Here is a 26030-nt window from a genome sequence, read left to right on the forward strand (position 1 = left end):
TTTTGTTCTTCAATATGGTTTCTTGCTATTCAGTTTCTTTACTTTGAAGGTGAGATCTAAGACAGTGGAACAGAGAGACTGGGACTTTGATTATACTCTTGTCAACTGAACGTTTATTCTATTAAAGGATAATCATTGTGGGTAAACACGTTTGATATTGATCGCTGCTCTGGCATTCACACAGAGAATCAATGACTATGCTGATTTTCCACCTCTCTGCCTCCCTGCTGTTTGCTTTCATCCCTCTAGTGGTTCTAATGGTTTTACTTACATAAACAAAAACTGTTGGTTTGACTTGATATCCCCTGTTTTTCTGTATACACATCTGTGTACATCATCCTTTTTCACCCAAACTCTCTCTCTCTCTCTCTCTCTCTCGCTCTCGCTCTCGCTCTCGCTCTCGCTCTCGCTCTCTCAATCTCCGTCTTCCTCTCCATGCTCTTTCCCTCCCCTCTCTCTCTTTGTCCCATTTCTATCACACAGCGGTGCAACTTTGGTTTTAGAAGTGGGGAGGGGGAAGATCAGCTTTAACATTATCATAAATTAAATTGTGAATTTTAATGCTTGGTTGCAAATCCTTTGCAGGCAATGACTGCCTGAAGTCTGGAACCTATAGACATAGACAGCTGGGTTTCTTCTCTGGTGATACTCTGCCAGGCCTTTACTGCAGCTGTCTTCAATTCCTGCTTGTTCTTGGGGCGTTTTGCCTTCAGCAAGTGAAATTTATGATCAATTGGATTCAGGTCAGGTGATTGACTTGGCCATTGCAGAACATTCCACTTCTTTGCCTTAAAAAAGTATTGGGTTGCTTTCGCAGTATGCTTCGGTCATTGTCCATCTGCACCGTCCAATGAGATTTGAAGCATTTGGCTGAATCTGAGCAGATAATATATAGCCCTAACACGTCAGATTTCATCCTGCCGCTTTTGTCAGCAGTCACATTATCAATAAATACAAAGGGACCAGAATCATTGGCAGCCATACATGCCCACGCCATAACACTACCTCCACCATGCTTCACAGATGAGGTGGTATTTTTCGGATCATGAGCAGTTCCTTCCCTTCTCCATACTCTTCTCTTACCATAATTCTGGTTCAAGTTGATCTTTGTCTCATCTGTCCATAATTTCTGTTCCAAAACTGTACACGCTTTTTTGTTGTTTTTTTGGAAAACTCTCTAATCTGGTCTTCCAGTTTTTGAGGCTTACCAATGGTTTACATCTTTGGTAAACCCTTTTTATTTGGGTCAAAGTAGCAAAAAAATACAACAGCAATTACAAAAGCCATTTCAAGGATTGTTTTATGTTCATTGGAGTGTCACCTATGCCTTTATTTTAGTTATATTCAAGAATAAAGCCAATAATTCATTTTCATTGGGATTCTTATGAATGTACCCTAGTAAAACTGTTGTTTTTTTTTAAAATTCATTTTATGCCCATTTTTCATAATCACAAGGTTATATACACATGCCTAGAGTGGCAGAAATATAACTACGTAGAAAAAAAGACATTTTATTTTGAATACCACATATTTGATGTATCACGTGTACAACTCAACATTTGTTGAAGGTTTTTTACAAAAACTTCCTGCCTTACACTGAAAAAATGAAAATATCTATGAAAATATCTTTCACCTCAACCTTTGAGATTTGTTTTTGTCTCTCTGAGTCAACAAAACAAAGTTATTGTACTTTAATATAAAATACTGATGTTATACTGTATGACAATATTTTGTTACCCTGAATGACACATATCACTATGGCCCACAAATATTGATTAAATGTGATTCCTTCAGCAATAACAATTCTGATCCTATGAACTATTATTAATAGCAGCAAAAGTATTTTTCTTTTAGCAATTATTTAGTTGTTATAAAACTATGTAAAAAAACAGGATAAGATGTAATAAAATGTGCAGGCTAGCTGGTCACTTCCATACTAGAGAGAGAGAGAAATGACCCATATGCCACACCCCTAAAAAACGTGGGTTTTACTATGCAACAAACATAGTTTTTACTGGTACATGAGATACAATTTCATTCACGTTGGATTAAATCAGCATTGAACATTTCAAACAAAACATTAATTTAACATTGTGCAAAAAAACTGTAGTTTTGCTTAAAATCATCACGAAACAGTGGATATCTTTCTCAAATCATATCAGGCATTTGAAAGAAAATGCATAAAAAGTATTCCACCAACATCAAAACAAAACATTTCTGTATTCTGAACATCAGAATATTAACCAAATCCATTGTCTGAACATCAAATGGAACTCATCAACATGACTTGGAATTTGGACTAATAAAGCTCTGTAAACTTTTCCCAGTCAGAGTTGCAGAGTTTTGAATTCCTTCGTTTTAAACGGCTCTGGTTCCTTAACTTGAGGCCACGCAAATGAATTATTTCTTTCAGCTGCTTGTTGCATGCAACATCAGATTGTATTATTGTATGGATTGGTGAATGATCAGGATTGACATCCTTCTTTCTTCTCCGAAAATGTCATAGTTATGACACAGAATAGGATTCGCATCTATTAAATGTTATTAATAGTCTATTGGTAGTAGGCTATACAATGATAACACTTAATAAAAGTTTAAAAGTTAAATCAATTCCATCTCCCTTTCTCTCTCAAACTTGTTTTGTTACTATTTCATTGCTAATGTTAATAATAATCACTTTACTATAATTTGAGCCTACGGCAACACTTTCCGTTGCATTGAGTTGCATTATTACACGATTATTACATGATAGTTAGTTATAATTATGCATTGTTACACTAACTGGTAAATATCAATTAATGCAGGTACACAAATGCAATTTCAAGATACCTACACAAAATGGCTACATAAAATGCCCATCAAACTCCTTCAATTCAAACTTGTACAGTCTTGATTTTTCACAAAAGTGCCCAAAATGTGAGCAGCTATTAACTAATTTAATTCGTAATCCATTTTTTTTATCCATAATTGTGTGTGTGTGTGCGTGCGTGCGTGTGTGTAATATTATATTGACTCATATAATCCATCAGTTATACGTTACCTGCAGTGAAATAAAACATTTACTACAGTGTAATAGTGCAACTTAAAGTTAAGTTTTATCCACCCATCTTTATATCCTATTGTATTCTATTCTGTTGCTGACAGTAGCATGAAACCATGAAAACAAAACCTTGCTTTTCTTCTGGCTATTCTTTCCCCCTTCTCCTTACTAGACAACGGCATCTACAGTATAAAGATCATGTGCCTTGAAATACCTTAATGCCATAAAATAGTTTAAAAGTATATTATTCAGTATTCATACAACAAGTAAATATGAAAGCTACTGTCATTCAGCATAATGGTGACGTTGTGGTATTACATTACATCAGGCCCTACACCCAAACAAGGGCACTGCGTTCATCCACCTCTGGCCTGCTCGCCTCCCTACCACTGAGGAAGTACAGTTCCCGCTCAGCCCAGTCAAAACTATTCGCTGCTCTGGCCCCCCAATGGTGGAACAAACTCCCTCACGACGCCAGGACAGCGGAGTCAATCACCACCTTCCGGAGACACCTGAAACCCCCACCTCTTTAAGGAATACCTAGGATAGGATAAAGTAATCCTTCTCACCCCCCCCCCTTAATAGATTTAGATGCACTATTGTAAAGTGGCTGTTCCACTGGATGTCATGGGGTGAATGCACCAATTTGTAAGTCGCTCTAGATAAGAGCGTCTGCTAAATGACTTAAATGTAAATGTAAATGTACATTAAACTTTTGTTGTGCTGAAGGACAAAGTCTAATACTGAAGAACGGATTTCATACATAAACATATTTAACAGGCAGTTCCTTATAAAGTAATGATCTTGACCTATAAAGACTATCCTTACTTTTCATATTTAATCTAGCTTTTTATAAAATAATAACATAAAAAGTATGTTTTCTGTGTTGTTGTTACAAAGGTTACTAGACGGTGAAAAGGTGAAATCATCAAATATTTCAGAGAGATTTATTCACCTCATCACATTCATAGAGCGTCTTCAATGGGTCTTCTTTGATGTCACACACTGTCACATGATTACCATCATGTGATATGCTTTAAAATGGCTTTTTTCCTTTGTTATACTGAATGACATTGATAAAGGACAAAAGTCCGGACAAAGGTTATTCAAGTTTTTAAATATTTTATTAGAGACTGTATGTAGATACTGTAATATAATAATGCCATGGGTGTTCATTTATATTTTTAGGATGAATTTCTACATTGTAAAAACACATTTATCATTCTAATTTTAACCCGGACAGTTACACTAATGGACATTTTGACACTTTAGACCACAATAACTCCCTTAATTTAATAGTTTGCAAAACAAATATTTCTGGGTCAAAAGAAGGGTAAGAGTTGAGTGATTTAATATTTTATTTATACGTATTTATATTTTGATGTTAAATGAATGGACTTCGGACACCAAATGTACATGTCTCGTCTTTAACCCATTTACTCTGGTGAAGTCTTCTCTTGATTGTTGACTTTGATACAGATATGCCTACCTCCTGGAGGGTGTTCTTAATCTGGCCAACTGTTGGAAGGGTTTATTCTATCATCCACCACCATTGTTTTCTGAGGTCTTTCGGGCCTTTTGGAATTGCTGAGCTCACCATTGCGTTCTTTCTTAAGAATGTACCAAATAGTTTATTTGGCCACACCTACTGTTTTTGCTATCCCTCTGGTGGGTTTGTATTAATTTTTCAGCCTAATGATGGCTTGCTTCACTGGCAGACTGCTTCACTTCACATCAGACTTATTGAGGGTTTACAGCAACAGATTCCAAATGCAAATGGCACACTTGAAATCAACTCCAGACCTTTCATCTGCTTACTTGTAAATGCACTAATGAACACACACCTGGCCATGGAACAGCTGTGCAGCAATTACTTTTGGGTGACAGCTAAAATAATAAGAACTTGGTGAACGTCCAAATATTTATGGACCTGACTGAATGTTTTAGAAAATATATACAGTATCAGTCAAAAGTTTGGGCACCCCTACTCATTCAAGGGTTTTTCTTTACTTTAACTATTTTCTACACTGTAGAATAATAGTGAAGACATCAAAACTATGAAATAACACATATGGAATCATGTAGTAACCAAAAAGGTGTTAAACAAATAAAAAATATATTTTAGATTGTAGATTCTTCAAAGTAGCCAAGAGTGTACAAAGCTGCCTTGGTGACAGCTTTGTACACTCTTGGCATTCTCTCAACCAGCTTCACCTGGAATGCTTTTCAACAGTCTTGAAGGAGTTCTCACATAAGCTGCTTTTCCTTCTCTCTGCGGTCCAACTCATCCCAAACCATCTCAATTGGGTTGAGGTCGGGTGATTGTGGAGGGCAGGTCATCTGATGAAGCACTCCATCACTCTCCTTCTTGGCCAAATAGCCCTAACACAGCCTGGAGGTGTGTTGGGTCATTGTCCTGTTAAAAAACAAATGACTAAGCGCAAACCATTTGGGATGGCGTATCGCTGCAGAATGTTTTGGTAGCCTTGCTGGTTAAGTTTGCTTGGAATTCTAAATAAATCACTGACAGTGTCACCAGCAAACCACCATCACACCTCCTTCTCCATGCTTCACGGTGAGAAACACATAGGCAGAGATCATCTGTTCACCTACTCTGCATATCACAAAGACACGGTGGTTAAAACCAAAAATGTCAAATTTGGACTAATCAGATCAAAGGACAGATTTCCACTGGTCTAATGTCCATTGCTTGTGTTTCTTGACCCAAGCAAGTCTCTTCTTCTTATTGATGTCATTTAGTAATGATTTCGTTCCATGATTTTGACCATGATCGCCTGATTCACGCAGTCTCCTCTGAAAATTGATGTTGAAAGGTGTCTGTTACTTGAACTCTGAAGCATTTATTAGGGCTGCAATTTCTGAGGCTGGTAACTCTAATGAACTTATCCTCTGCAGCAGAGGTGACTCTGGGTCTTCCATTCCTGTGGCGGTCCTCATTGAGAGCAAGTTTCATCATAGGGCTTGATGGTTTTTGTGACTGCACTTGAAGAAACTTTCAAAGCTCTTGAAATTTTCAGAGTTCACTGACCTTTATGTCTTAAAGTAATGATGGACTGTTGATTATCTTTGCTTATTTGTGCTGTTCTTGCCATAATACGAACTTGGTCGGTTACCAAACAGTGCTATCTTATGTATACCAACCATATCTTGTCACAACACAACTGATTGGCTCAAACGCATAAAAAGGAAAGAAATTCCACAAATGAACTTTTAACATGGCACACCTGTTAATTGAAATGCATTCCAGATGACTAACTCATGAAGCTGGTTGAGAGAATGACAAGAGTGTGCCAAGAACCTCAAATATATAAGTATATTTTGATTTGTTTCAAACTTTTTTGGTTACTACATGTTCCCATATGTATTATTTCATAGTTTTGATGTCTTCACTATTATTCTACAATGTAGAAAATAAAATTTAAATAAAGATAAACCCTTGAATGAGTAGGTGTGTCCAATCATTTGACTGGTACTGTATACATTTGAAGTTGGATGTTTACATACACCTGAGCCAAATATATTTAAACTCAGTTTTTCACAATTCCTAACATTGAATCCTAGTACAAATTCCCTGTCTTAGGTCAGTTAGGATCACCACGTTATTTTAAGAATGTGAAATGTCAGAATAATAATCATTATTATTTATTTCAGCTTTTATTTATTTTATCACATTCCCAGTGGGTCCGAAGTTTACACAAGCTTACCACAATAAGTTGGGTGAATTTTGGCCCATTCCTCCTGACAGCTGGTGTAACTGAGTCAGGTTTGTAGGCCTCCTTGCTTGCACACGCTTTTTCAGTTCTGCCCACAAAGTTTCTATGGGATTGAGTTCAGGGCTTTGTGATGGCCACTCTAATACCTTGACTTTGTTGTCCTCAGGCCATTTTACCACAACTTTGGAAGCATGCTTGGGGTCAATATCCATTTGGAAGAACCTTTTGCAAACAGGCTTTAACTTCCTGACTGATTTCTTGAGATGTTGCTTCAATATATCCACATATTTTTCCCACCTCATGATGCCATCTATTTTGTGAAGTGCACCAGTCTCTCCTGCAGCAAAGCACCTCCGCAACATGATGCTGCCATCCTCGAGCTTCACGGTTGGGATGGGGTTCTTCGGCTTGCAAGCCTCCCACCTTTTCCTCCAAACATAATGATAATATAATAATAATAATATATGCCATTTAGCAGACGCTTTTATCCAAAGCGACTTACAGTCATGTGTGCATACATTATGATGGTCATTAGGGCCAAACAGTTCTATTTTTGTTTCACCAGACCAGAGGACATTTCTCCAAAAATGTCCCCTTGTGCAGTTGCAAACCGTAATCTGTCTTTTTTAAGGCAGTTTTGGAGCAGTGGCTTCTTCCTTGCTGAGTGGCCTTTCAGGTTATGTGAATATAGGACTCGTTTTACTGTGGATATAGATACTTTTGTACCTGTTTCCTCCAGCATCTTCACAAGGTCCTTTGCTGTTGTTCTGGGATTGATTTGTACTTTTCGCACCAAAGTACGTTCCAATCTAGGAGACAGAATCCATCTCCTTCCTGAGCGGTATGACGGCTTTTACCTGCATACAATTGTTTGTACAGATGAACGCGGTACCTTCAGGCATTTGGAAATTGCTCCCAAGGATGAAATAGACTTTTGGAGGTCTACAATTTATTTTCTGAGGTCTTGGCTGATTTCTATTGATTTTCCTTGATGTCAATTAAAGAGCCACTGAGTTTGAAGTTAGGCCTTGAAATACAATCCACTGTTACACCTCCACTTGACTCCAATGATGTCAATTAGCCTATCAGAAGCTTCTAAAGCCATTACATAATGTTATAGATTTTTCCAAGCTGTTTAAAGGCACAGTCAACTCAGTGTATGTAAACTTCTGACCCACTGGAATTGTGATGCAGTGAATTATAAGTGAAATAATCTGTCTGTAAACAATTGTTGGAAAAATTACTTGTCATGCACAAAGTATATGTCCTAACTGACCAAAACTATAGTTCATTAACAAGAAATTTGTGGAGTGGTTGAAAAATGAGTTTTAATGATTCCAACCTAAGTGTATGTGAACTTCCGACTTCAACTGTATATATTTATATTTATTTATACTTCTGATAAGTCTCCAGATTCAACATTTCCAAGCAAATAAAAAAAGGGAGAATCTGTAAACATGTTGAAATAAATGAACATACTCTTTGCCAGAATTCAGCCAGCCTTCACAAGACCACAACATATGCAAATATGTCCCCTTTGTGCTTTAAACCTCCAGCAGAATAATACAATTCCTGAGTGCATGATATTCAGTTTCACTGGCATATAGTACATTCAATGGATGGTTTTACCTGCAGTAATTTATGCCAGAGATTACTGCAGTTTAAACTTAAACTGCATAAACTGTAGGTCTACCCATCAATTCGATATGGAACTTTATATCATTCACAACATATACTGCAAAATTCACCTGAGCTCCGTAGACTGGTCTTCCCTGGCTGTCTGACCCTGCTGGGACCCTGTCACTATCTGATCCTGCTAAGACATGATGAGCATAGTGTTGGGTACTGACTGCACTAAAGGGCTGCATTCCCAAGGGATGCCTGTGAGACCTGCGAGTCACCACAGAGATCATTGCGGGGCGGGCAGCTTTTTTCATGCTGCAGGCAGGTGCGGGCGGTCAGACAGACAAAAAATGAAAAATGAAAATAGTTTTGTTGTCCAGCAGATTATTTTTTGAAACGGTCCTTTTTCTGCTTTGTTTGCTTTTGCCTAGCTATTGTATTAAAATCACGTATTTTTCGCACTATTCACACACTCAGAATGCCCAGCTTCACCTTCAGTAGCCTGCCTCTCCTAGTTGGGCGTGAGAGCTCAAGTGCGCCTAGAATGTGTGGTCTCAACTACGTTGTAGTTAAACCTGAATTGGAAATGAACTTAAATATGATTAGACTGTACTTTACTAGTGTCTGTAAATACATATTGATAATGAAAAGAAGCGGAGGGCGCTCACCCAACGTGAGTCAAAGTGAAATTCAAAAAATGTAATCATCATTGAAAAGGAAAAGGCACAACGCAGCACATAAATTGGGCTTCTATGGTAAGCGGAGTGTTGCCCCTTTTTATTTTCAATAAGTATGGATTACCCTAATATTTGTCTATGTCTGCAAATCGTACTCCTAAAAGGTAGGCTATATCATATAGGATTATGCAAAAATCACAGGTGTCGCTGTCATAATTCTCGCTGCTTCCAGTTCAGTAGCCATACTTACGAGATCAGGTGCGCGTTTGCTCCCAATTAAATAGAGTAGGCTATAGGCCGAGGTAAAGATAGTTTTAAGTGGGATATTCGATGGGAATTCGCGCTTTCAAACCTCAATAGCTTTCAAACCACTTGAGCCGCAGACTTCAAATAAATGTCATGATGCTGGGAAAATTATTTTCACCATTTCGACATTAATTCGCTTTCCAAAGCTAATAAACATAGAAATGTGAGCAGCATTTTGTATTCCTAGTTGAATTAGTTAGGGAGTGTAAACAAACTTTTTTTACATTACATTTTTTAAACATTCAATAGGTCCTTGCTCATGTGACCTACTTGACTCAAACAAGGTTCAGAATATCCACTTACTACCCTTCTATATTGCACACCCTTTGGTTTGTCCATTTTCATCTCACACGTTTTTTAAATTCTAATTCTAATTTCAATAGCTCCTTGGTAATGTGACCTACTGACTTCAAACACGGTTCAGAATGTCAACTCAGTGGTCCTACACATTGCACACCCTTTAGTACTATTAAACTATTACTATTGAAAATTTAAATTTAGAAAAATTAATGTAAAATGTGTGAGATGAAAATGGACAAACTAAAGGTGTCCACTGAGTGAACATTCTGAACCTTGTTTCGATTCAATAGGTCAGATGACCAATGAGCTATTGAAATTCAAAAATGTAAATAAATAATTAAAAATAGTGCGAGATGTAAATCGACTAAACAAAAGTGTGGAAAATGTGTGTCTATGCCATCGGGTTAGCTACAACCAGTTTTGAAAGTTTTAGGAGTAATGGTTAAAGAGCTATTGAAATTAGAATATTTTGATTTGTCACTATGTTGACGGTCCCTAACTGCTGTTCGTGGCCATGAGGAAAGCTACAGGCAAATATCAGTCGAATATCCAACCTGAAACACTATTTATCTCGGTGGCTACAACCTGTGTATACATGGGCAGAGAAGCACAGGGCAGTTATCCTAAATAGGCCCACGATAAGGCTATAGGTTAGGCTATAGTTTACTACATTGAATAGTAATAGGCCTAAATATTGATCACACATATTTCACCGTCTGAAAATCTTCCCACTCCTAAAGGATAGGCTATGAAAATAGCTCAAGAGAAAGTGCAAGTGTCTCCAATTCTGCTCTCTTCAAACTACATCTACACATATTGGCTGATATAGCCCAGTAATACAATGCAAGGGCCATGTCAGAATCTCTGGTATTTTAACTTATTTCTTAAGTTATTTTTACACATTTGATATTGCCTATAGGGCGCAAAATCCCTGGGAACATGGCAGGCAAGTGAGCTAAGTCACATACGCCTAAAATAACATTGCGGGACTGCGGTTGGGTTTGAGACCAGTTCTTGCAGTAGGGAGTGGGAGTCCGACAGAAAGCCAACAGGTGCGGGCGGGAGCAGGATGAAGAAATCGGTCCAGCGCAGATCACTACTGTGCACCATGACAGTGAAGCCTGTAATGTTAGAGCTGTTTTTTACTGTGTCAGTGTGAACAGTAGGGAATTAGCTTGGGATACTGACAGATCAATAACGTTACATTGACATACTGACTAATATAACTCTCATAGCACTGAAAAAGCATCCGAATGTCAATCTTCGATTGTATGGCTGATGGTTTCATCGTTTGATTCAGGTCTAGTTTGATTGAGGCAAAAATAATGGTACATCAACTGGCGAAAGCTTGCCAGGTTCATTTACTTCTGAAACATGACAACACAAAGGCTACAAAACTTTTCCATACAAACAACTGCTGTTAGATAACGATATGAGGTGGTTACTCCAACGTCATGACACTACTATCTGACAGATAACTACAGGCTAGGGCTGATCTGGCTGTGGTGGCTACTGTAATTTATTCATTCACCTCAGTCGAAAGGGGATGAAACATGAGATAACGTTACATGTCAGTTACAATACTAGCTCAGCAGCAGTTACCAGCAGTTACCAGCAGTTACCAGCAGTTACCAGCAGTTACCTTGCCAGTTACATCAGTCAACTAAAGAGTAGCAAGTACACACTGATTACTGGGGGTAATTGGGGGGGACATTTCCCACCCGTTGCCAGTCAAAGTTGCGCCCCTGCTCTCACACACACATACTCTCTCTCCTTTTCTCTTTCTCCCCCTTTATTTTTAATCTGGTCTCTATGTGCTCTGCTTGTTCTCCAGATGGACCCTGTGCAGAAGGCCGTAATTAATCACACATTTGGAGTCTCCATCGCGCCGAAGAGAAAGCAAGTTATTTCCTGCAACATCTGCCAACTGCGCTTTAACTCAGATGTGAGTACATGGGAATCCCTTCTCTCTCTCTCCCTCTCTCTCTCTTTCTCTCATGGACAGCTTTGTGCATTGTCATTTGTCTTCAGGTAGCTATATTAAGTGTGTGAAGTGTGTGTTCCCCAGGCAGTCTACTCTAAAGGTTCAGGGAGTACGATAATGTATGATTAATACAATTAATGGTATCAAGACATCTATTTGCTGGCATCCATATTAGGACAAATGTAAGTTGTCAGTAAGTTCTCTGACAGTCAATCAACTCTATAGGATGTTATGGATCATGAGAAGGGGAATTTTTTAAATGTGTTCTTTATTTAACTTTTATTTAACGAGGCTAGTCAGTTAAGAACAAAATCTTATTTACAATGACGGCCTACCCAAGCCAAACCCTTCCCTAACCTGGACGACGCTGGGCCAATTGTGCACCGCCCTATGGGACTCCCGATCACGACCGGTTGTGATACAGTCCGGTATCGAACCAGGGTCTGTAGTGATGCCTCTAGCACGGAGATGCAGTGCCTTAGACTGCTGTGCCACTCGGGAGCTAAAAACAGTGGGGTGGACCACTGTCTCTAGTGGGGCGATTTGCTATTCGTTAACATACTGCTTGTTGTGTCTCCTGTTTAATGCCTCTTGAATTGACAGCAGCTGGGCTCTATTGTCCTCGGTCCAAGTGTTTTCCTCTCTCATACTCTCGCCAGACATGTGAAATGACTGAGGGTGTTTGAGACTGTTGTAGACAGGCATTGTTCAAGAGAGCTTAAGTGTTGCAGTGTATTGTGGAGTTGACATTCTCTGCCCTGTGTAATTAGTTAGCAGTTGACTCTGAAAGGCTCATCAAATAGATGCAGTCAGAGAGAGAGAGAGAGAGAGAGACAGTGACAGTGAGAGGAGGAAAAAAGAGCGAGATCTTGTGAAATAAGCCCTACTGTGGAAGAGGAGGGTTCCACTGTCCTCCACTCATCATGGTCATAAAATCAAACAAACCACAGCACTATGGGTGAAACAGGACTTGGATCATTGACTTTTAAGATTCCTTACCAACTCCTTTGGTACATAATGGAAGTTTCAAGGGAGGGTATTAGGGGAGGTTCTTTCTTGTCAGTGCATTTCAATGATTATCCAAGAATCTTCCGTTTCTACTGAACTGTGGTGCTGAACTCTTATTCCCGACCTCGTCAGTGTTTCGGAGCAAGAGTGCTGATCTAGGATCAATTTTGTATTTTCAATCATGATGAATTAGATTACATGGACATGGGGTGGACCTGATTCTAGATTAGCACTCTTACTCTGAAACGCTTTATGAAAAAAGTTGGTTACTATGTGCCATGGTTATTGTGTGATTGAGAGCATAGCTGATTCAATATCAACAACATTGCAGAGGCATTCCACGCCAGACTACCCAAAATATAATTATGATGTTTTGCGTCTTCCCCAAATTAAATTCATAGAAAGGTCCGGGATTCAATCTGCAATGTACGTTTTAAAGCCAATGTTCCCGTGTTCGCAGAGACCAAATTCACAGGAAATGCTGCAAATGGCAGATTTGGTCACTGATAAGTGCCTAAATTGGAACTTAGTGGCTGTAACATTCTATACAGTACATGATGTCGGAGCCCAGGGTCTCCACTTTACAGCTCTGTATACTATTCAACTGACAGCTGTTCTAAACTTGAGCAGCAAGTGCAACAAGAAGATGCCCCCCATCCTCGCAGCAAATTGGGCTACTTTGGCAAATATTTTGTTGTCTGAGTGAGGGGAATGTGCTCTTTACATTTCCATATTATAAAATTCATGTAATTTACAGTATCAATGTTTATGATCACTATGTTTGATGCACAATTACAAGGATGTCATGGCATTTTTCCTGTGTTGTTCTGAACAGAATGGGCCTATGTTTGTCATATTTTGGAGAAAATGTGCCATGGAACACTCACTTGAATGCACTCATGACTCCATTCTGTGAGCACCAAACGTGTTATGTCTGAAGAGACTTGTGAAAGGCTATCACTGTAAGATCGTATTTTATAGCTAGTCATGTCAGCAATTGAATAAGCTTTCAAATGTTGCCCACCTGACGCAGATTGCGATTTATAGTGGGCTGTTTTTGGATTGCGTAAACAACAGTAATTGTGTGATGGTGGGGATGCAGGGCTGTGTTCCAAACAAAAAACTACAAGAATGCTTGCTTCAGTTCCTCAATGGCACAACCAAACGAGCAAAGAAAATCACATATTAATTAAATTACTTAAGAACTGTGCACACTTTGGAGAGATGTGTGGCCACTTGGAGACACCAGTGAGACCTCTAATTCGAACCCTTGTCATTTTTTGTCTTATGTTGCACTTACCCTAGATTTCCATGAATTCTTATTATATTAATGAATGTATCCAGAGTATTTTCAGATTTCATTATTGACAAATGCTGCAAAAAGTACAGTAAATGTAAAATGCACATTAAACCAACAGTGTAATGTGTGATGTCTGGACTATCATTAAATGTGAAGACGTATTTAAATCAAATCAGTTCTCTAGGTTTAATTATTACGTGATTAAACTAATCCCGTAAACATTAATTAACTAGGAAGTCGGGGCACCACGGGAAAATTAAAATCTGAACTAGAATGTGTAGAGGGAGAAAGTTGGTTTTATGACCCTCACCCAACAGGGCAAAGTCATGACAAATGTTTGGATTCAGTCTTGTGTCAGGTGAACTGTTGTGTCCTCACCTTTTGGTTGAATCATTTCTCCATAATCTCCAAAGTGATCCCTTTCAATTGCTACCATGGTTATGCATATGCTTCTCATATATATTTCAATTTGACCCTTTCCAATACTCACACTCATATTACAGATGGCGTCCTGAGTAAGGCCAAAATGTTTTTAACTTTAATGAATTTTTCTCAAATTATTTTGGATACAGATTTCAAATGTATGCCAAACACCCTTCCCTCAATGACCTTTCTACAGATTTTAAAGAATATCCAAAACATCATGATTATCATTTGGCCAAACCGGCATGCATTTGCCCTGCATTATTGATCAAAGAGAATTTAAAAAAATATATATATAGAAAGTCAGAGGCTGGAAATATATAACTAACTAATACCATTTCTTAAGGATTGAAGGCTCTCAGTGTCACTCTGAATGGGCCTTGTCAGTTTCTGTATAAATTCTATAATCAATGGCTTTGTCAATTTTATATTGCCCTTCATCTCTCTCCATGCAAAACCATGTCATTTAATATTGCCTCGCCCCACTTGTCAGGCGATTCAAACCCCACAGGCTGTGTGGTGTCCTCTGGGAGGCAGGTAGAAAAACAGAGGTACAGTGCATTCGGAAAGTATTCAGATCCTTTGACTTTTTCTACATTACAGCCTTATTCTAAAATTGATTAAATTGTTTTTTTTCCTTCATCAATCTACACACACTACCCCATAACTACAAAGCAAAAACAGGTTTTGAAATGTTTTGCTAATTTATAAAAAAAAAATATTGAAATATCAAATTTATATAATTATTCAGACCTTTTACTCAATAACATTGTTCAAACACCTTTGGCAGTGATTACAGCCTCAGGTTTTCTTGGGTATGAAGCTACAAGCTTGGCACACCTGTATTTGGGGAGTTTATCCCATTCTTCTCTGCAAATCCTCTTAAGCTCTGTCAGGTTGGAATGGGGAGCATCGCTGCACAGCTATGTTCAGGTCTCTCCAGAGAGGTTTGATCGGATTCAAGTTTGGGATCTGGCTGAGCCACTCAAGGACATTCAGAGACTTGTCCCGAAGCCACAATTGCATTGTCTAGGTTGTGTGCTTAGGGTCATTGTCCTGTTGGAAAGGGAACCTTCACCCCAGTTTGAGGTCCTGAGCGCTCTAGAGCAGGTTTTCATCAATGAGCTCTCTGTACTTTGCTCTGTTCATCTCTCCCTCAATCCTGACTAGTCTCCCAGAAACTGCCACTGAAAAACATCCCCACAGCAGGATGCTGCCACTATGCTTCACTGTAGGGATGGTGCTTGGTTTCCTCCAGACATGACGATTGGCATTCAGGCCAAAGAGTTCAATCATGATTTAATCAAACCAGAGAATTTTGTTTCTCATGATCTGAGAGTCTTTAGATGCCTTTTGGCAAACTCCAAGGGGGCTGTCATGTGCCTTTTACTGAGGAGTGGCTTCCGTCTGGCCACTAAAGGCCTGATTGGTGGAGTGAGGCAGAGATGGTTGTCCTTCTGGAAGGTTCTACCATCTCCACAGAGGAACTTTAGAGCTCTGTCAGAGTGACCATCGGGTTCTTAGTCACCTCCCCTGACCAAGACCCTTCTCCCCCAATTGCTCAGTTTGGTCGGGCGAACGGTTCTAGGAAGAGTCTTTGTGGTTCCAAACTTCTTCCATTTAAGAATAATGGAGGCCAATGTGTTCTTGGGGATTTTAAATGCTGCAGACATTTTTCAGTACCCTTCCCCAGATCTGTGCCTCGACACAATCCTGTCTCTGAGCTCCAAAGACAATTCCTTCGACCTCATGGCTCTTAAATGCACTGTCAACTGTGGACATTATATAGACAGGTGTGTGCCTTTCCAAATCATGTACAATCAATTGAATTTACGACAGGTGGAATCCAATCAATTTGTAGAAACATCTCAAGGATGATCAATGGAAACAGGATGCACCTGAGCCCAATTTTTTACATTTAATATATAATATAATATATATCATTTCAAAAAACCTGTTTTCACTTTGTCATTATGGGGTATTGTGTGTAGATTGATGAGGAAATTGTTTTATTTCATCCGTTTTAGAATAAGGCTGTAACGTATCAAAATGTGGAAAAAGTCAAGGGGTCTGAATACTTTCCGAATGCACTGTATTGTCATATTTCTGAGGTGGAATGACAGGTGATTAGGGTCATTTTCATTAGGACACACAATGGAAAACAAAAATGAGCTTTTCTTATTGGACGAGTCTAAGTAGTCCCTCCCTATTTCCGGCTGTTTTCTTCAGTTTGGTGCCTAATAAACACGACTGTGTTTCAGTAAGGATGCATGGAGGGACAGAGACCTGTTAAAGTAGACAGCTAATGGAGGAAACCCAACCAATCATAAATTCAGTAGTGTTTGCAACTTCCTGACATCCCACAAGTTTGCCTCATGCGCGCTTTGGTTAGGGCTGAATATAATTACCTTTGACACTGAAATATGACACTGTGTGTCTGTGTGCCCGTGCGTGTGTGTGTGTACATGCGTGTGTGCGTGCATGCATGCCAAACTTGGTTAAATACTTTTGAAATCATTATAAATATAGGTTTTGAGATTGCCTGGCACAATGGAACCAATAGAATAGTCACAAAAGTGCAAACTGCACCTTCTGCACTTGAAGTAGGCTAAAGCAAATGCTAAAAGTATTTGAAGGGTTTCAAATAGTATTTGAACCCAGGTGTCTGGCGCGTGCATGCGCGTCTGTGTTTGGCACTATAGATTAAAATGTTATTGATATAATCCGGTTCCATGTATGTTCCCCTCAAGGCACGTACTCTGAGTGAAGATCTAACCCCAAGAATATTTCCCAAAGGAAGCTAGTGATGTTAGAGAGCAATTTACAGCATTAAATCCGCTGCCACTGTTATTGTATTTTTGGGGGTGAAGCTTTAGTGAATTGAAAAGGAATGAGATAACCACGAACACTTTGATGTATTACTTCTATGTCTGAATCCCACATGGCACTCTATTCCCTATTTAGTGCAAGACCTATGGGTTCTGGTCAAAAGTAGTGCACTTTATAGGGATAGGGTGCCATTTGGGACGATACCTAAATCTAGACGGCAGAGAATAATCAGATAGGATAGAAGCTGATTCATTGAAGAGACGGAAGAAGCTTTTATTCACTGAAAAGAGGATCCATTGTTCTTTCTACGGAAACTTTATTGAGTAGTTTTATATGTAGGCTTCTACTATACCTGTAGAGTCTCTAAACACTACAGCTATAGTGGCTTCCAAAGAAATAAATTCAGCAAAAAAAGAAACGGGACCCTGTCTTTCAAAAATAATCCATAAAAATCCAAATAGCTTCACAGATCTTCATTGTAAAGGGTTAATTAATTCATTAATTATTAATGAACATGCACCTATGGAATTGTCGTTTAGACACTAACAGCTTACAGACGGTAGGCATTTAAGGTCACAGCCATGAAAACTTAGGACACTAAATAGGCCTTTATACTGAAACACACCAAAAGAAAGGTGCCCAGGGTCACAGCTCATCTGCGTGAACGTGCCTTAGGCATGCAAGGAGGCATGAGGACTGCAGATGTGGCCAGGGCAATAAAATGCAATGTCTGTACTGTGAGACGCCTAAGACAGCGCTACAGGGAGACAGGACGGACAGCTGATCATCCCCGTAGTGGCAGACCATATGCAACAACACCTGCACAGGATTGATACATCCGAACATCACAACTGCGGGACAGGTGCAAGATGGCAACAACAACTGCCCGAGTTACACCAGGAACGCAGAATCCCTCCATCAGTGCTCAGTCTGTCCGCAATAGGCTGAGAGAGGCTGGACATGACTTTTAGGCCTGTTGTAAGGCAGGTCCTCACCAGACATCACCGGCAACAACGTCGCCTATGGGCACAAACCCACCGTAGCTGGACCAGACAGGACTGGTAAAAAAAAGTGCTCTTCACTGATGAGTTGCGGTTTTGTCTCACCAGGGGTGATGGTCAGATTGCCGTTTATGGTCGAAGGAATGAGCATTACACCGAGGCCTGTACTCCGGAGCGGGTTCGATTTATAGGTGTAGGGTCCATCATGGTCTGGGGCGGTGTGTAACAGCATCATCGGACTGAGCTTGTTGTCATTACAGGCAATCTCAACGCTATGCGTCACAGGGAAGACTTACTCCTCCCTCATGTGGTACTCTTCCTGCTAGCTCATCCTGACATGACCCTCCAGCATGACAATGACACCTGCCATACTGCTCATTCTGTGCCTGATTCCCTGCAAGAACGGAATATCCATGGCCATGACCATCGAAGAGCCCGGATCCCATTGAGCACGTCTGGGACCTGTTGGATCGGAGGGTGAGGGATAGGGCCATTCCCCCCAGAAATGTCCGGGAACTTGCAGGTGCCTTGGTGGAAGAGTGGGGTAACATCTCACAGCAAGAACGGGCAAATCTGATGCAGTCACTGAGGAGGAGATGCACTGCAGTACTTAATGCAGCTGGTGGCCACACCAGATACTGACTGTTACTTTGATTTTGACCCTCCCCCCCTTTATTCAGGGACACATTATTCATGTCTGTGGAACTTGCTCAGTTTATGTCTCAGTTGTTGAATCTTGTTTTGTTCATGCGAATATTTAAATGATGTTAAGTTTGCTGAAAATAAACGCAGTTGACAGTGCGAGGACGTTTCTTTTTTTGCTGAGTTTAGAATCAAGATTCTGTTTCTATGGTGGCAGCTATAACAAGGCTGACGTGGCCTGTGATTACACATTTGGTACAAATCAAGGATTATGCCACGCCTCCAATAGCCAGGTATTGCCAGGTGTACAGGGTGAAAGAGGGTAGGAGGGAGCATGAGTTTGCTCTGGAGCACTAGACTGACAAGTGATTCAGATGTCCATGCAAAATCAAGGAGGTATAAAGTATATAGGTAGCCTGGTCCCAGATCTGTTTGTTGCTACAGCAACAAACATACCTATAGCACAAGCATATATGGGACCAGGCTAGAGTAGTAGTGTTGGGGATCTTTACTTGGAATGACTGTGATATGGTTGTCTTACTTACCTTAGTGAAATGCACTGACTGTAAGTTGCTCTGACTAAAATGTCAAATTTAATCCTAGGTCTTCCTCATGTCATGATATTCTCTCTGTAAACCAATAAGGAAACTGTAGTTTTGGGCATGCGTAGGAATGTATTCTTTCTCTGATATTCTGCCCAAACTCTGTATGCCATGGGCTCTCCAACCTTGTTCCTGCAGCTACCCAGTGCATAATTTGGGAAACCAAGTGAAATCTGTTCGGCAACATCGATAGTAACATGTTTTCTCCACAAAACCCATGTCATTTGACTGTAGACAGCCCCTCTATATTTTTTGTTGTACTTTGTACCCCTGATCTCCAATTGGTAGTCCCATCGCTGCAACTCCCGTGTGGACTTAGGAGAGGCGAAGGTTGAGAGCCATGCGTCCTCCAAAACACGACCCTGCCAAGCCGGATTGCTTCTTGACACACTGCTCGCTTAACCCAGAAGCCAGCGGCACTATTGCGTCAGCGGAAACCATACAACTCCAAAGTCAACGTGCATGTGCCCGGCCCACCACAAGGAGTTGCTAGACCGCGATGGGACAAGGACATCCCGCCCTGCCAAACCCTACCCGGACGATTGTGCACCACCTCATGGGTCTCCCGGGTTGTGGCTGGCTGCGATACAGCCTGGTATTGAACCCGGGTCTGTAGTGATGCCTCATGCACTGAGATGTAGTGCCTTAGAATGCTGCGCAAATCGGGAGGCCCTACTTTCACGTTTCGATGTTGGTTTATTGTTTTGTTTTGGAATTTCACCGAAATAAAGATGTGGAACTCTACACATGCGCCTTGGTCCATCTCTCCTCACAATCGTGACAGGATCAAGCAGCGTGTGACAGAGGTAGTTTTGGACCTGGGAAGAAACGTTGTGAGGTTATGAGACCCTTCCTTGGAAGGAGACACAAAGGAAGGTGGAAGGACAGCGATGACGCCGGGGATCTTGGCCACAGAAACCCCAACATTTTATTTTTGGGGGGGGGGGGTGGCACAAGGGGTGGTCGGCGGAGCAGCAAAGAGTGGAAGAGCGGGGCATCAGCCATTTGTGCCAGCTCACCGTGAAGAGCCAGAGACCGTCAGGGAGGTGATGGAGAAGTTGGGAGAGATGAGAGAAATGTTGTGTAGGTGTGTTCTGCACGGCATCCGACCTGAAGAGCCTGTCAGCAGTCTGTTGAGTCCTGTGCCAGTTCTCCACACCCTTCCTGAAGTGCGTGTCACCAGCCCGGTGGCACCTGGCCTCCAGTGCGTCTCCCCCGCCCGGTACTTCCGGTGCCAGCTCCAAGGCTGGTGTCTTCCGATTGCGCCGGTGCCAAGTCCAGGCACGGTATACAGTCCCGCTCCAGGGTAGGAGCCTTCCGCTGCGCCAGTGCCCAGTCAATGCACGGTGTCCAGTCCCGCTCCAGGGCAGGAGCCTTCCTCTGCGCCGGTGCTCAGTCCAGGCACGGCGTCCAGTCCAGCTCCAAGGTTGGAGCCTTCCTCTGCGCCGATGCCCAGTCCTAGCACGGCGTCCAGTCCCGCTCCAAGGCCGGAGCCTTCCTCTGCGCCAGTGCCCAGTCCAGGCACGGCGGCCAGCCCAGCTCCAGGGCCGGAGCCCTCTGCTCCGGTGCCCAGTCCAGGCACGTCCTGTGCCAGCTCCCCGCACTAGCCCTGAAGTGTGTATCACCAGTCCAGTGCCCAGGCCTCCAGTGCATCTCTCCAGCCCGGTCCTTCCTGCGTCGGTGCCCAGTCCAGGCACGGTGTCCAGTCCAGCTCCAAGGCCGGAGCCTTCCTCTGCGCCTGGGTGTCCAGTCCAGGCACGGTATCCAGTCCAGCTCCAAGGCCGGAGCCTTCCTTCTATGTTGGTGTTGTGTATGGTTCCCAATTAGAGGCAGCTGGTAATCGTTGCCTCTAATTGGGGATCATATTTAGGTAGCCATTTTTGTGGGATATTGTTTGTGTGTGTGCTAGTTTCCAGACTTTTTTTTTTTTAAGTTTCACTGAATAAAATACGTGGAACTCAGAACACGCTGCGCCTTGGTCCGTCTCTCATAATGATCGTGATAGATATTCTGTAGCTAAAGGTAATTTGTCAGGCTATTAATTATGAAAACATAAAAATTCCCTATTACTAGGCTATTCAAAATCAAATACAAATTTGCTACAATTTTAGGGTAACTGTAAATCGTCCTGAACAATCAATAAACCAACAGCTCGCCTAGGCCTATACGTTCTCTCCCAGACTCATGGATAAAACATTTGGAGTGTAGTATAAGGTAACCAGTCCATCCAATATGCATTATAATACAATCCACAGTCAAAGATGATTACTAGAATTTGTTTAATTTTGCAATAGATGCTAAACCAATTATGTAACAAAGACATCTTAAATCATTTTTCAAATTTGTATTTCTGCTTTGCGTAATATGCTGTAGGCTAAAGTTGTATAACATCACAGTCATTATTTTAATTTGTGGTTTGAATGGGTGTTTTGAATTAATCATCACCTTTCATTTTGTTAGGCTTTGAAACAACATCCACTTAGTTTCAACCTGTTGTTCAACTTCTTTCTTCAAATGAATCAATCACAGTGAGGTGAGTTGTTAAAGCACATACTATTTTGATGAGTGGCACAGCGGTCTAAGGTACTGCATCTCAGTGCTAGAGGTGTCACTACAGACCCTGGTCAATTCCAGGCTGAATCACAACTGGCTGTGATTGGGAGTCCCATAGGGCCGCGCACTGTGATTGGCCCAGCGTCATCCGGGTTAGGGTTTGGCCGGGGTAGGCCATCCTTGTAAATAAGAATTTGTTCTTAACTGGCTTGCCTAGTTAAATAAAGGTTAAATAAAATAGAGCCCTGAGTACTAGGTCCTTAGCGACCTGATGATTGTTAGGGAGTTGGGTTGTACCAATGTATGTCCAGAGTGCAAGGAGATTACTGTGACTCAATGGTCACATGTAATTGTACTCCGGTCATAACTTATGACTGCCAGTGTGGCAGTAACAGCAACAGCCTTAGGGGGAAATGAACAAGTATGTTCTTGTACACAACCGTTGGTTTAGAGAGTGACTGCTGGGTGTACACTTTGGAAGTGTGTGTGTGTGTGTGTGTGTGTGTGTGTGTGTGTGTGTGTGTGTGTGTGTGTGTGTGTGTGTGTGTGTGTGTGTGTGTGTGTGTGTGTGTGTGTGTGTGTGTGTGTGTGTGTGTGTGTGTGTGAGCCACATGATGAAATCACATGCTATCAATACATTTGGGTTTAAATTTCGCTTTCAAGTTCATTATTTTTGTTTCCAATACTAAGAATTTTGTTCTCTACTTCAGAAGTTTTGCTTGATATTAATGGCACAAAAGTAATTCAGTCTAGAGGATTGCGTCGTATAACAACACTATTACTCTACTGAAGGTATTTATAGTGGCAATCCTTAATTGAAACATTAACTAAGTGTACCCAACACCACAGTTTCAGTAAAGAGCTGAAGGATGTGGCTGGAGAAATGCAACCACTCTCAAATTCATAGACTAAATCAAATCAAATCAAATTGTATTGGTCACATACACATGGTTAGCAGATGATAATGCGAGTGTAGCAACATGCTTGTGCTTCCAGTTCTGACTATGCAGTAAAATCAAACAAGTATCTTACAAATTCACAACAACTACCTTATACACACAAATGTAAAGGGCTGATTAAGAATATGTACATAAAAATATATGGATGAGCGATGGCATAGGCAGATGCAGTAGATGGTGTAGAATACAGTATGTACAGTGCCTTGCGAAAGTATTCGGCCCCCTTGAACTTTGCGACCTTTTGCCACATTTCAGGCTTCAAACATAAAGATATAAAACTGTATTTTTTTTGTGAAGAATCAACAACAAGTGGGACACAATCATGAAGTGGAACGACATTTATTGGATATTTCAAACTTTTTTAAGAAATCAAAAACTGAAAAATTGGGCGTGCAAAATTATTCAGCCCCCTTAAGTTAATACTTTGTAGCGCCACCTTTTGCTGTGATTACAGCTGTAAGTCGCTTGGGGTATGTCTCTATCAGTTTTGCAAGGGGGCCCGAATACTTTCGCAAGGCACTGTATATTCAAACACAAACTTAGCCTTTTGTTAACAACACTGTCATCTCAGATTTTCAAAATATGCGTTACAGCCAAAGCTAGACAAGCATTTGTGTAAGTTTATCATGGCATAATGCTATGCTAGGCTCTGCTGGCAGCAGGCAACATTTTCACAAAAATAAGAAAAGCAACCAAATTAAATAATTTACCTTTGAAGAACTTCAGATGCTTTCACTCAGGAGACTCCCAGTTAGATAGCAAATGTTCCTTTTTTCCAAAAATATTATTTTTGTAGGCGAAATAGCTCCCGTTTCTTCATCATGCTTGGCTGAGAAATCGACTGGAAAATGCTGCAACTATAACGCCAAACTATTTAAAAAATTTGCTCCATAATATCGACAGAAACACGGCAAATGTTGTTCAGGATCTATCCTCAAGGTGTTTTAACATATATATTCGATAATATATCCGTCGAGGCAATTGGTTTCTCATAAGAAGCGATTCGAAAAATGGCTACCTCAGTATTTTACACGAGATTTTCTGCGGGAGACACCATGTGACCACTATATATGGTCCCTTACAGCCATTCTTCAATGGAAATGCCTAAAAAGACGTCACAATGCTGTAGACACCTTGGGGAATATGTGGAAAACGTAAGCTCATTCGTAGCGCATTCACAGCCATATAAGCAGTCATTGGCATGAGGCGGTTTCAAAAAATGCGGCACTTCCTGGTTGGATTTTTATCTGCGTTTCGCCCGTAACATCAGTTCTGTGGCACTCACAGACCATATCTTTGCAGTTTTGGAAACGTCAGAGTGTCTTCTTTCCAAAGCTGTCAATTATATGCATAGTCAAGCATCTTTTCGTGACAAAATATCTTGTTTAAAACGGGAACGTATTTCATCCAAAAATTAAAATGGCTGCATTGCTCCAAAGCACCTCTCGCTCATGTTGCTCTCTCAGATATCTCAAATCTTATTAGCCGATGCCAGTCACATGATCATTTCAGATAAGAAGTAGGTAACAAGTGAATGAAGACAGACACATCAGGGATGCAACTGCGTGTGTCCCTCTTATCAAATTCCGAAGAGCATATTGAAGATGTTAGAAGTGTCCACATTTATCCTACTTTTCATCAGCCAACAAGATGAGTTGGCCTAATGAACAGCAAAAGCACTAGCCTATGTCAATCTACTATTCCTCCATAGTACAAAAGTTGATCTATTCTTGTAGTCAACTTGTCCTTCTGTGCAATAAATTAATATTCCAAACATACTCGCATCAAGAAAACTTTTAAAAGCATTGAGGCTGATGTAACAGATCAGAACCATTTAGCTTAAAATGTTGATAAACTATTAGGCTATTTCTTCACATTATAAGCGCATCAATGCGCACAAGGTAGTAGGCTATAAATGTGAATATTACAAAATAAAATTAATCAGCAGTAATACACTGTTCTCGAAAGTAACAGCAAATGCAATTATGCATGTAGTGCTGTATTATAAAGGTGCATTTTTATGGTGAAAATTATCTTCCCCAAACTTGAAACTCACATGCAGCCTATGTACAGATGCCAGTTAGGCTCTACACCGGTTATAAAGCAGACTAATGTGCTTAATTTTAAGAAGCTATTTGGCCACAATTGTGATACAAACCTTATCAAAACATATAGGCCTATGGTCTAGGCTACATAAGGTGTGTGACTATGATTTGAAAAAGTCGCAATGCTCTGTTTCTTACCTTACTGTACAAGCTGGGCATCATTCACAAGTGAAAATATATCATTCACAAGTGATATATTGTCACCCCATCAGACTCTTGTTAATTTAATGTTGTCTTTACATATACTAAATAATATATGTGTGTAATGATCATATTAATATTAGGACAGTTGATAAATGAATATAGTAGGTGTAACGGCATTCTTCGTTTGTCGAAAGAGAGTCGGACCGAAATGCAGCATAGTGGTTACTCATGTCTTTAATGAACAAAGATCGTGATACATGAAATAACTTATACATATACAAAAACAACAAACAGACCGTGAAACCTATTACAGCCTATCTGGTGAAACTACACAGAGACAGGAACAATCACCCACGAAATACAAAGCGAAACCAGGCTACCTAAATACGGTTCCCAATCAGAGACAACAAGAATCACCTGACTCTGATTGAGAACCGCCTCAGGCAGCCAAGCCTATACAACACCCCTAATCAGCCGCGATCCCAAATACTACAAACCCCAATACGAACATACAATATAGCATAAACCCATGTCACACCCTGGCCTGATCAAATAATTAAAGAAAACACAAAATACTAAGACCAAGGCGTGACAGTAGGCCTAGCCTATAGAAAGCTGATGGGATCATCCTCTTTTTAATAGAGGCTTTCAAAACTCTGTTTTCTCACGCAATTACATAGCCTATAGAATTGTTCTGCAACATGAGCTCATGGGCTCTCATTAAGTGTTTGATAAATATTTTTGAGTGATGAGTGGGACAATAGAGTCCCCAGTACCAGGCAGTTAGCAAGTCTGGTAGG

The 26030-nt window shown here is 40.6% G+C and overlaps 1 protein-coding gene across 4 annotated transcripts in view; it reads left to right on the plus strand.

Annotated features, from left to right (window-relative positions):
- LOC124008367 (zinc finger protein 385B-like) overlaps positions 1–26030 on the plus strand; it is a 146544-nt gene that overhangs the window by 106865 nt on the left and 13649 nt on the right. For all 4 annotated transcript variants that reach the window (XM_046319592.1, XM_046319593.1, XM_046319595.1 and 1 more), the window contains one exon: positions 11515–11625. In XM_046319592.1, the coding sequence (XP_046175548.1) occupies positions 11515–11625 (111 nt within the window). The remainder of the gene's footprint in view (positions 1–11514; positions 11626–26030) is intronic.

The sequence above is a fragment of the Oncorhynchus gorbuscha genome, linkage group LG21, assembly GCF_021184085.1.
Source record: "Oncorhynchus gorbuscha isolate QuinsamMale2020 ecotype Even-year linkage group LG21, OgorEven_v1.0, whole genome shotgun sequence".
Taxonomy (NCBI): Eukaryota; Metazoa; Chordata; class Actinopteri; order Salmoniformes; family Salmonidae; genus Oncorhynchus; species Oncorhynchus gorbuscha.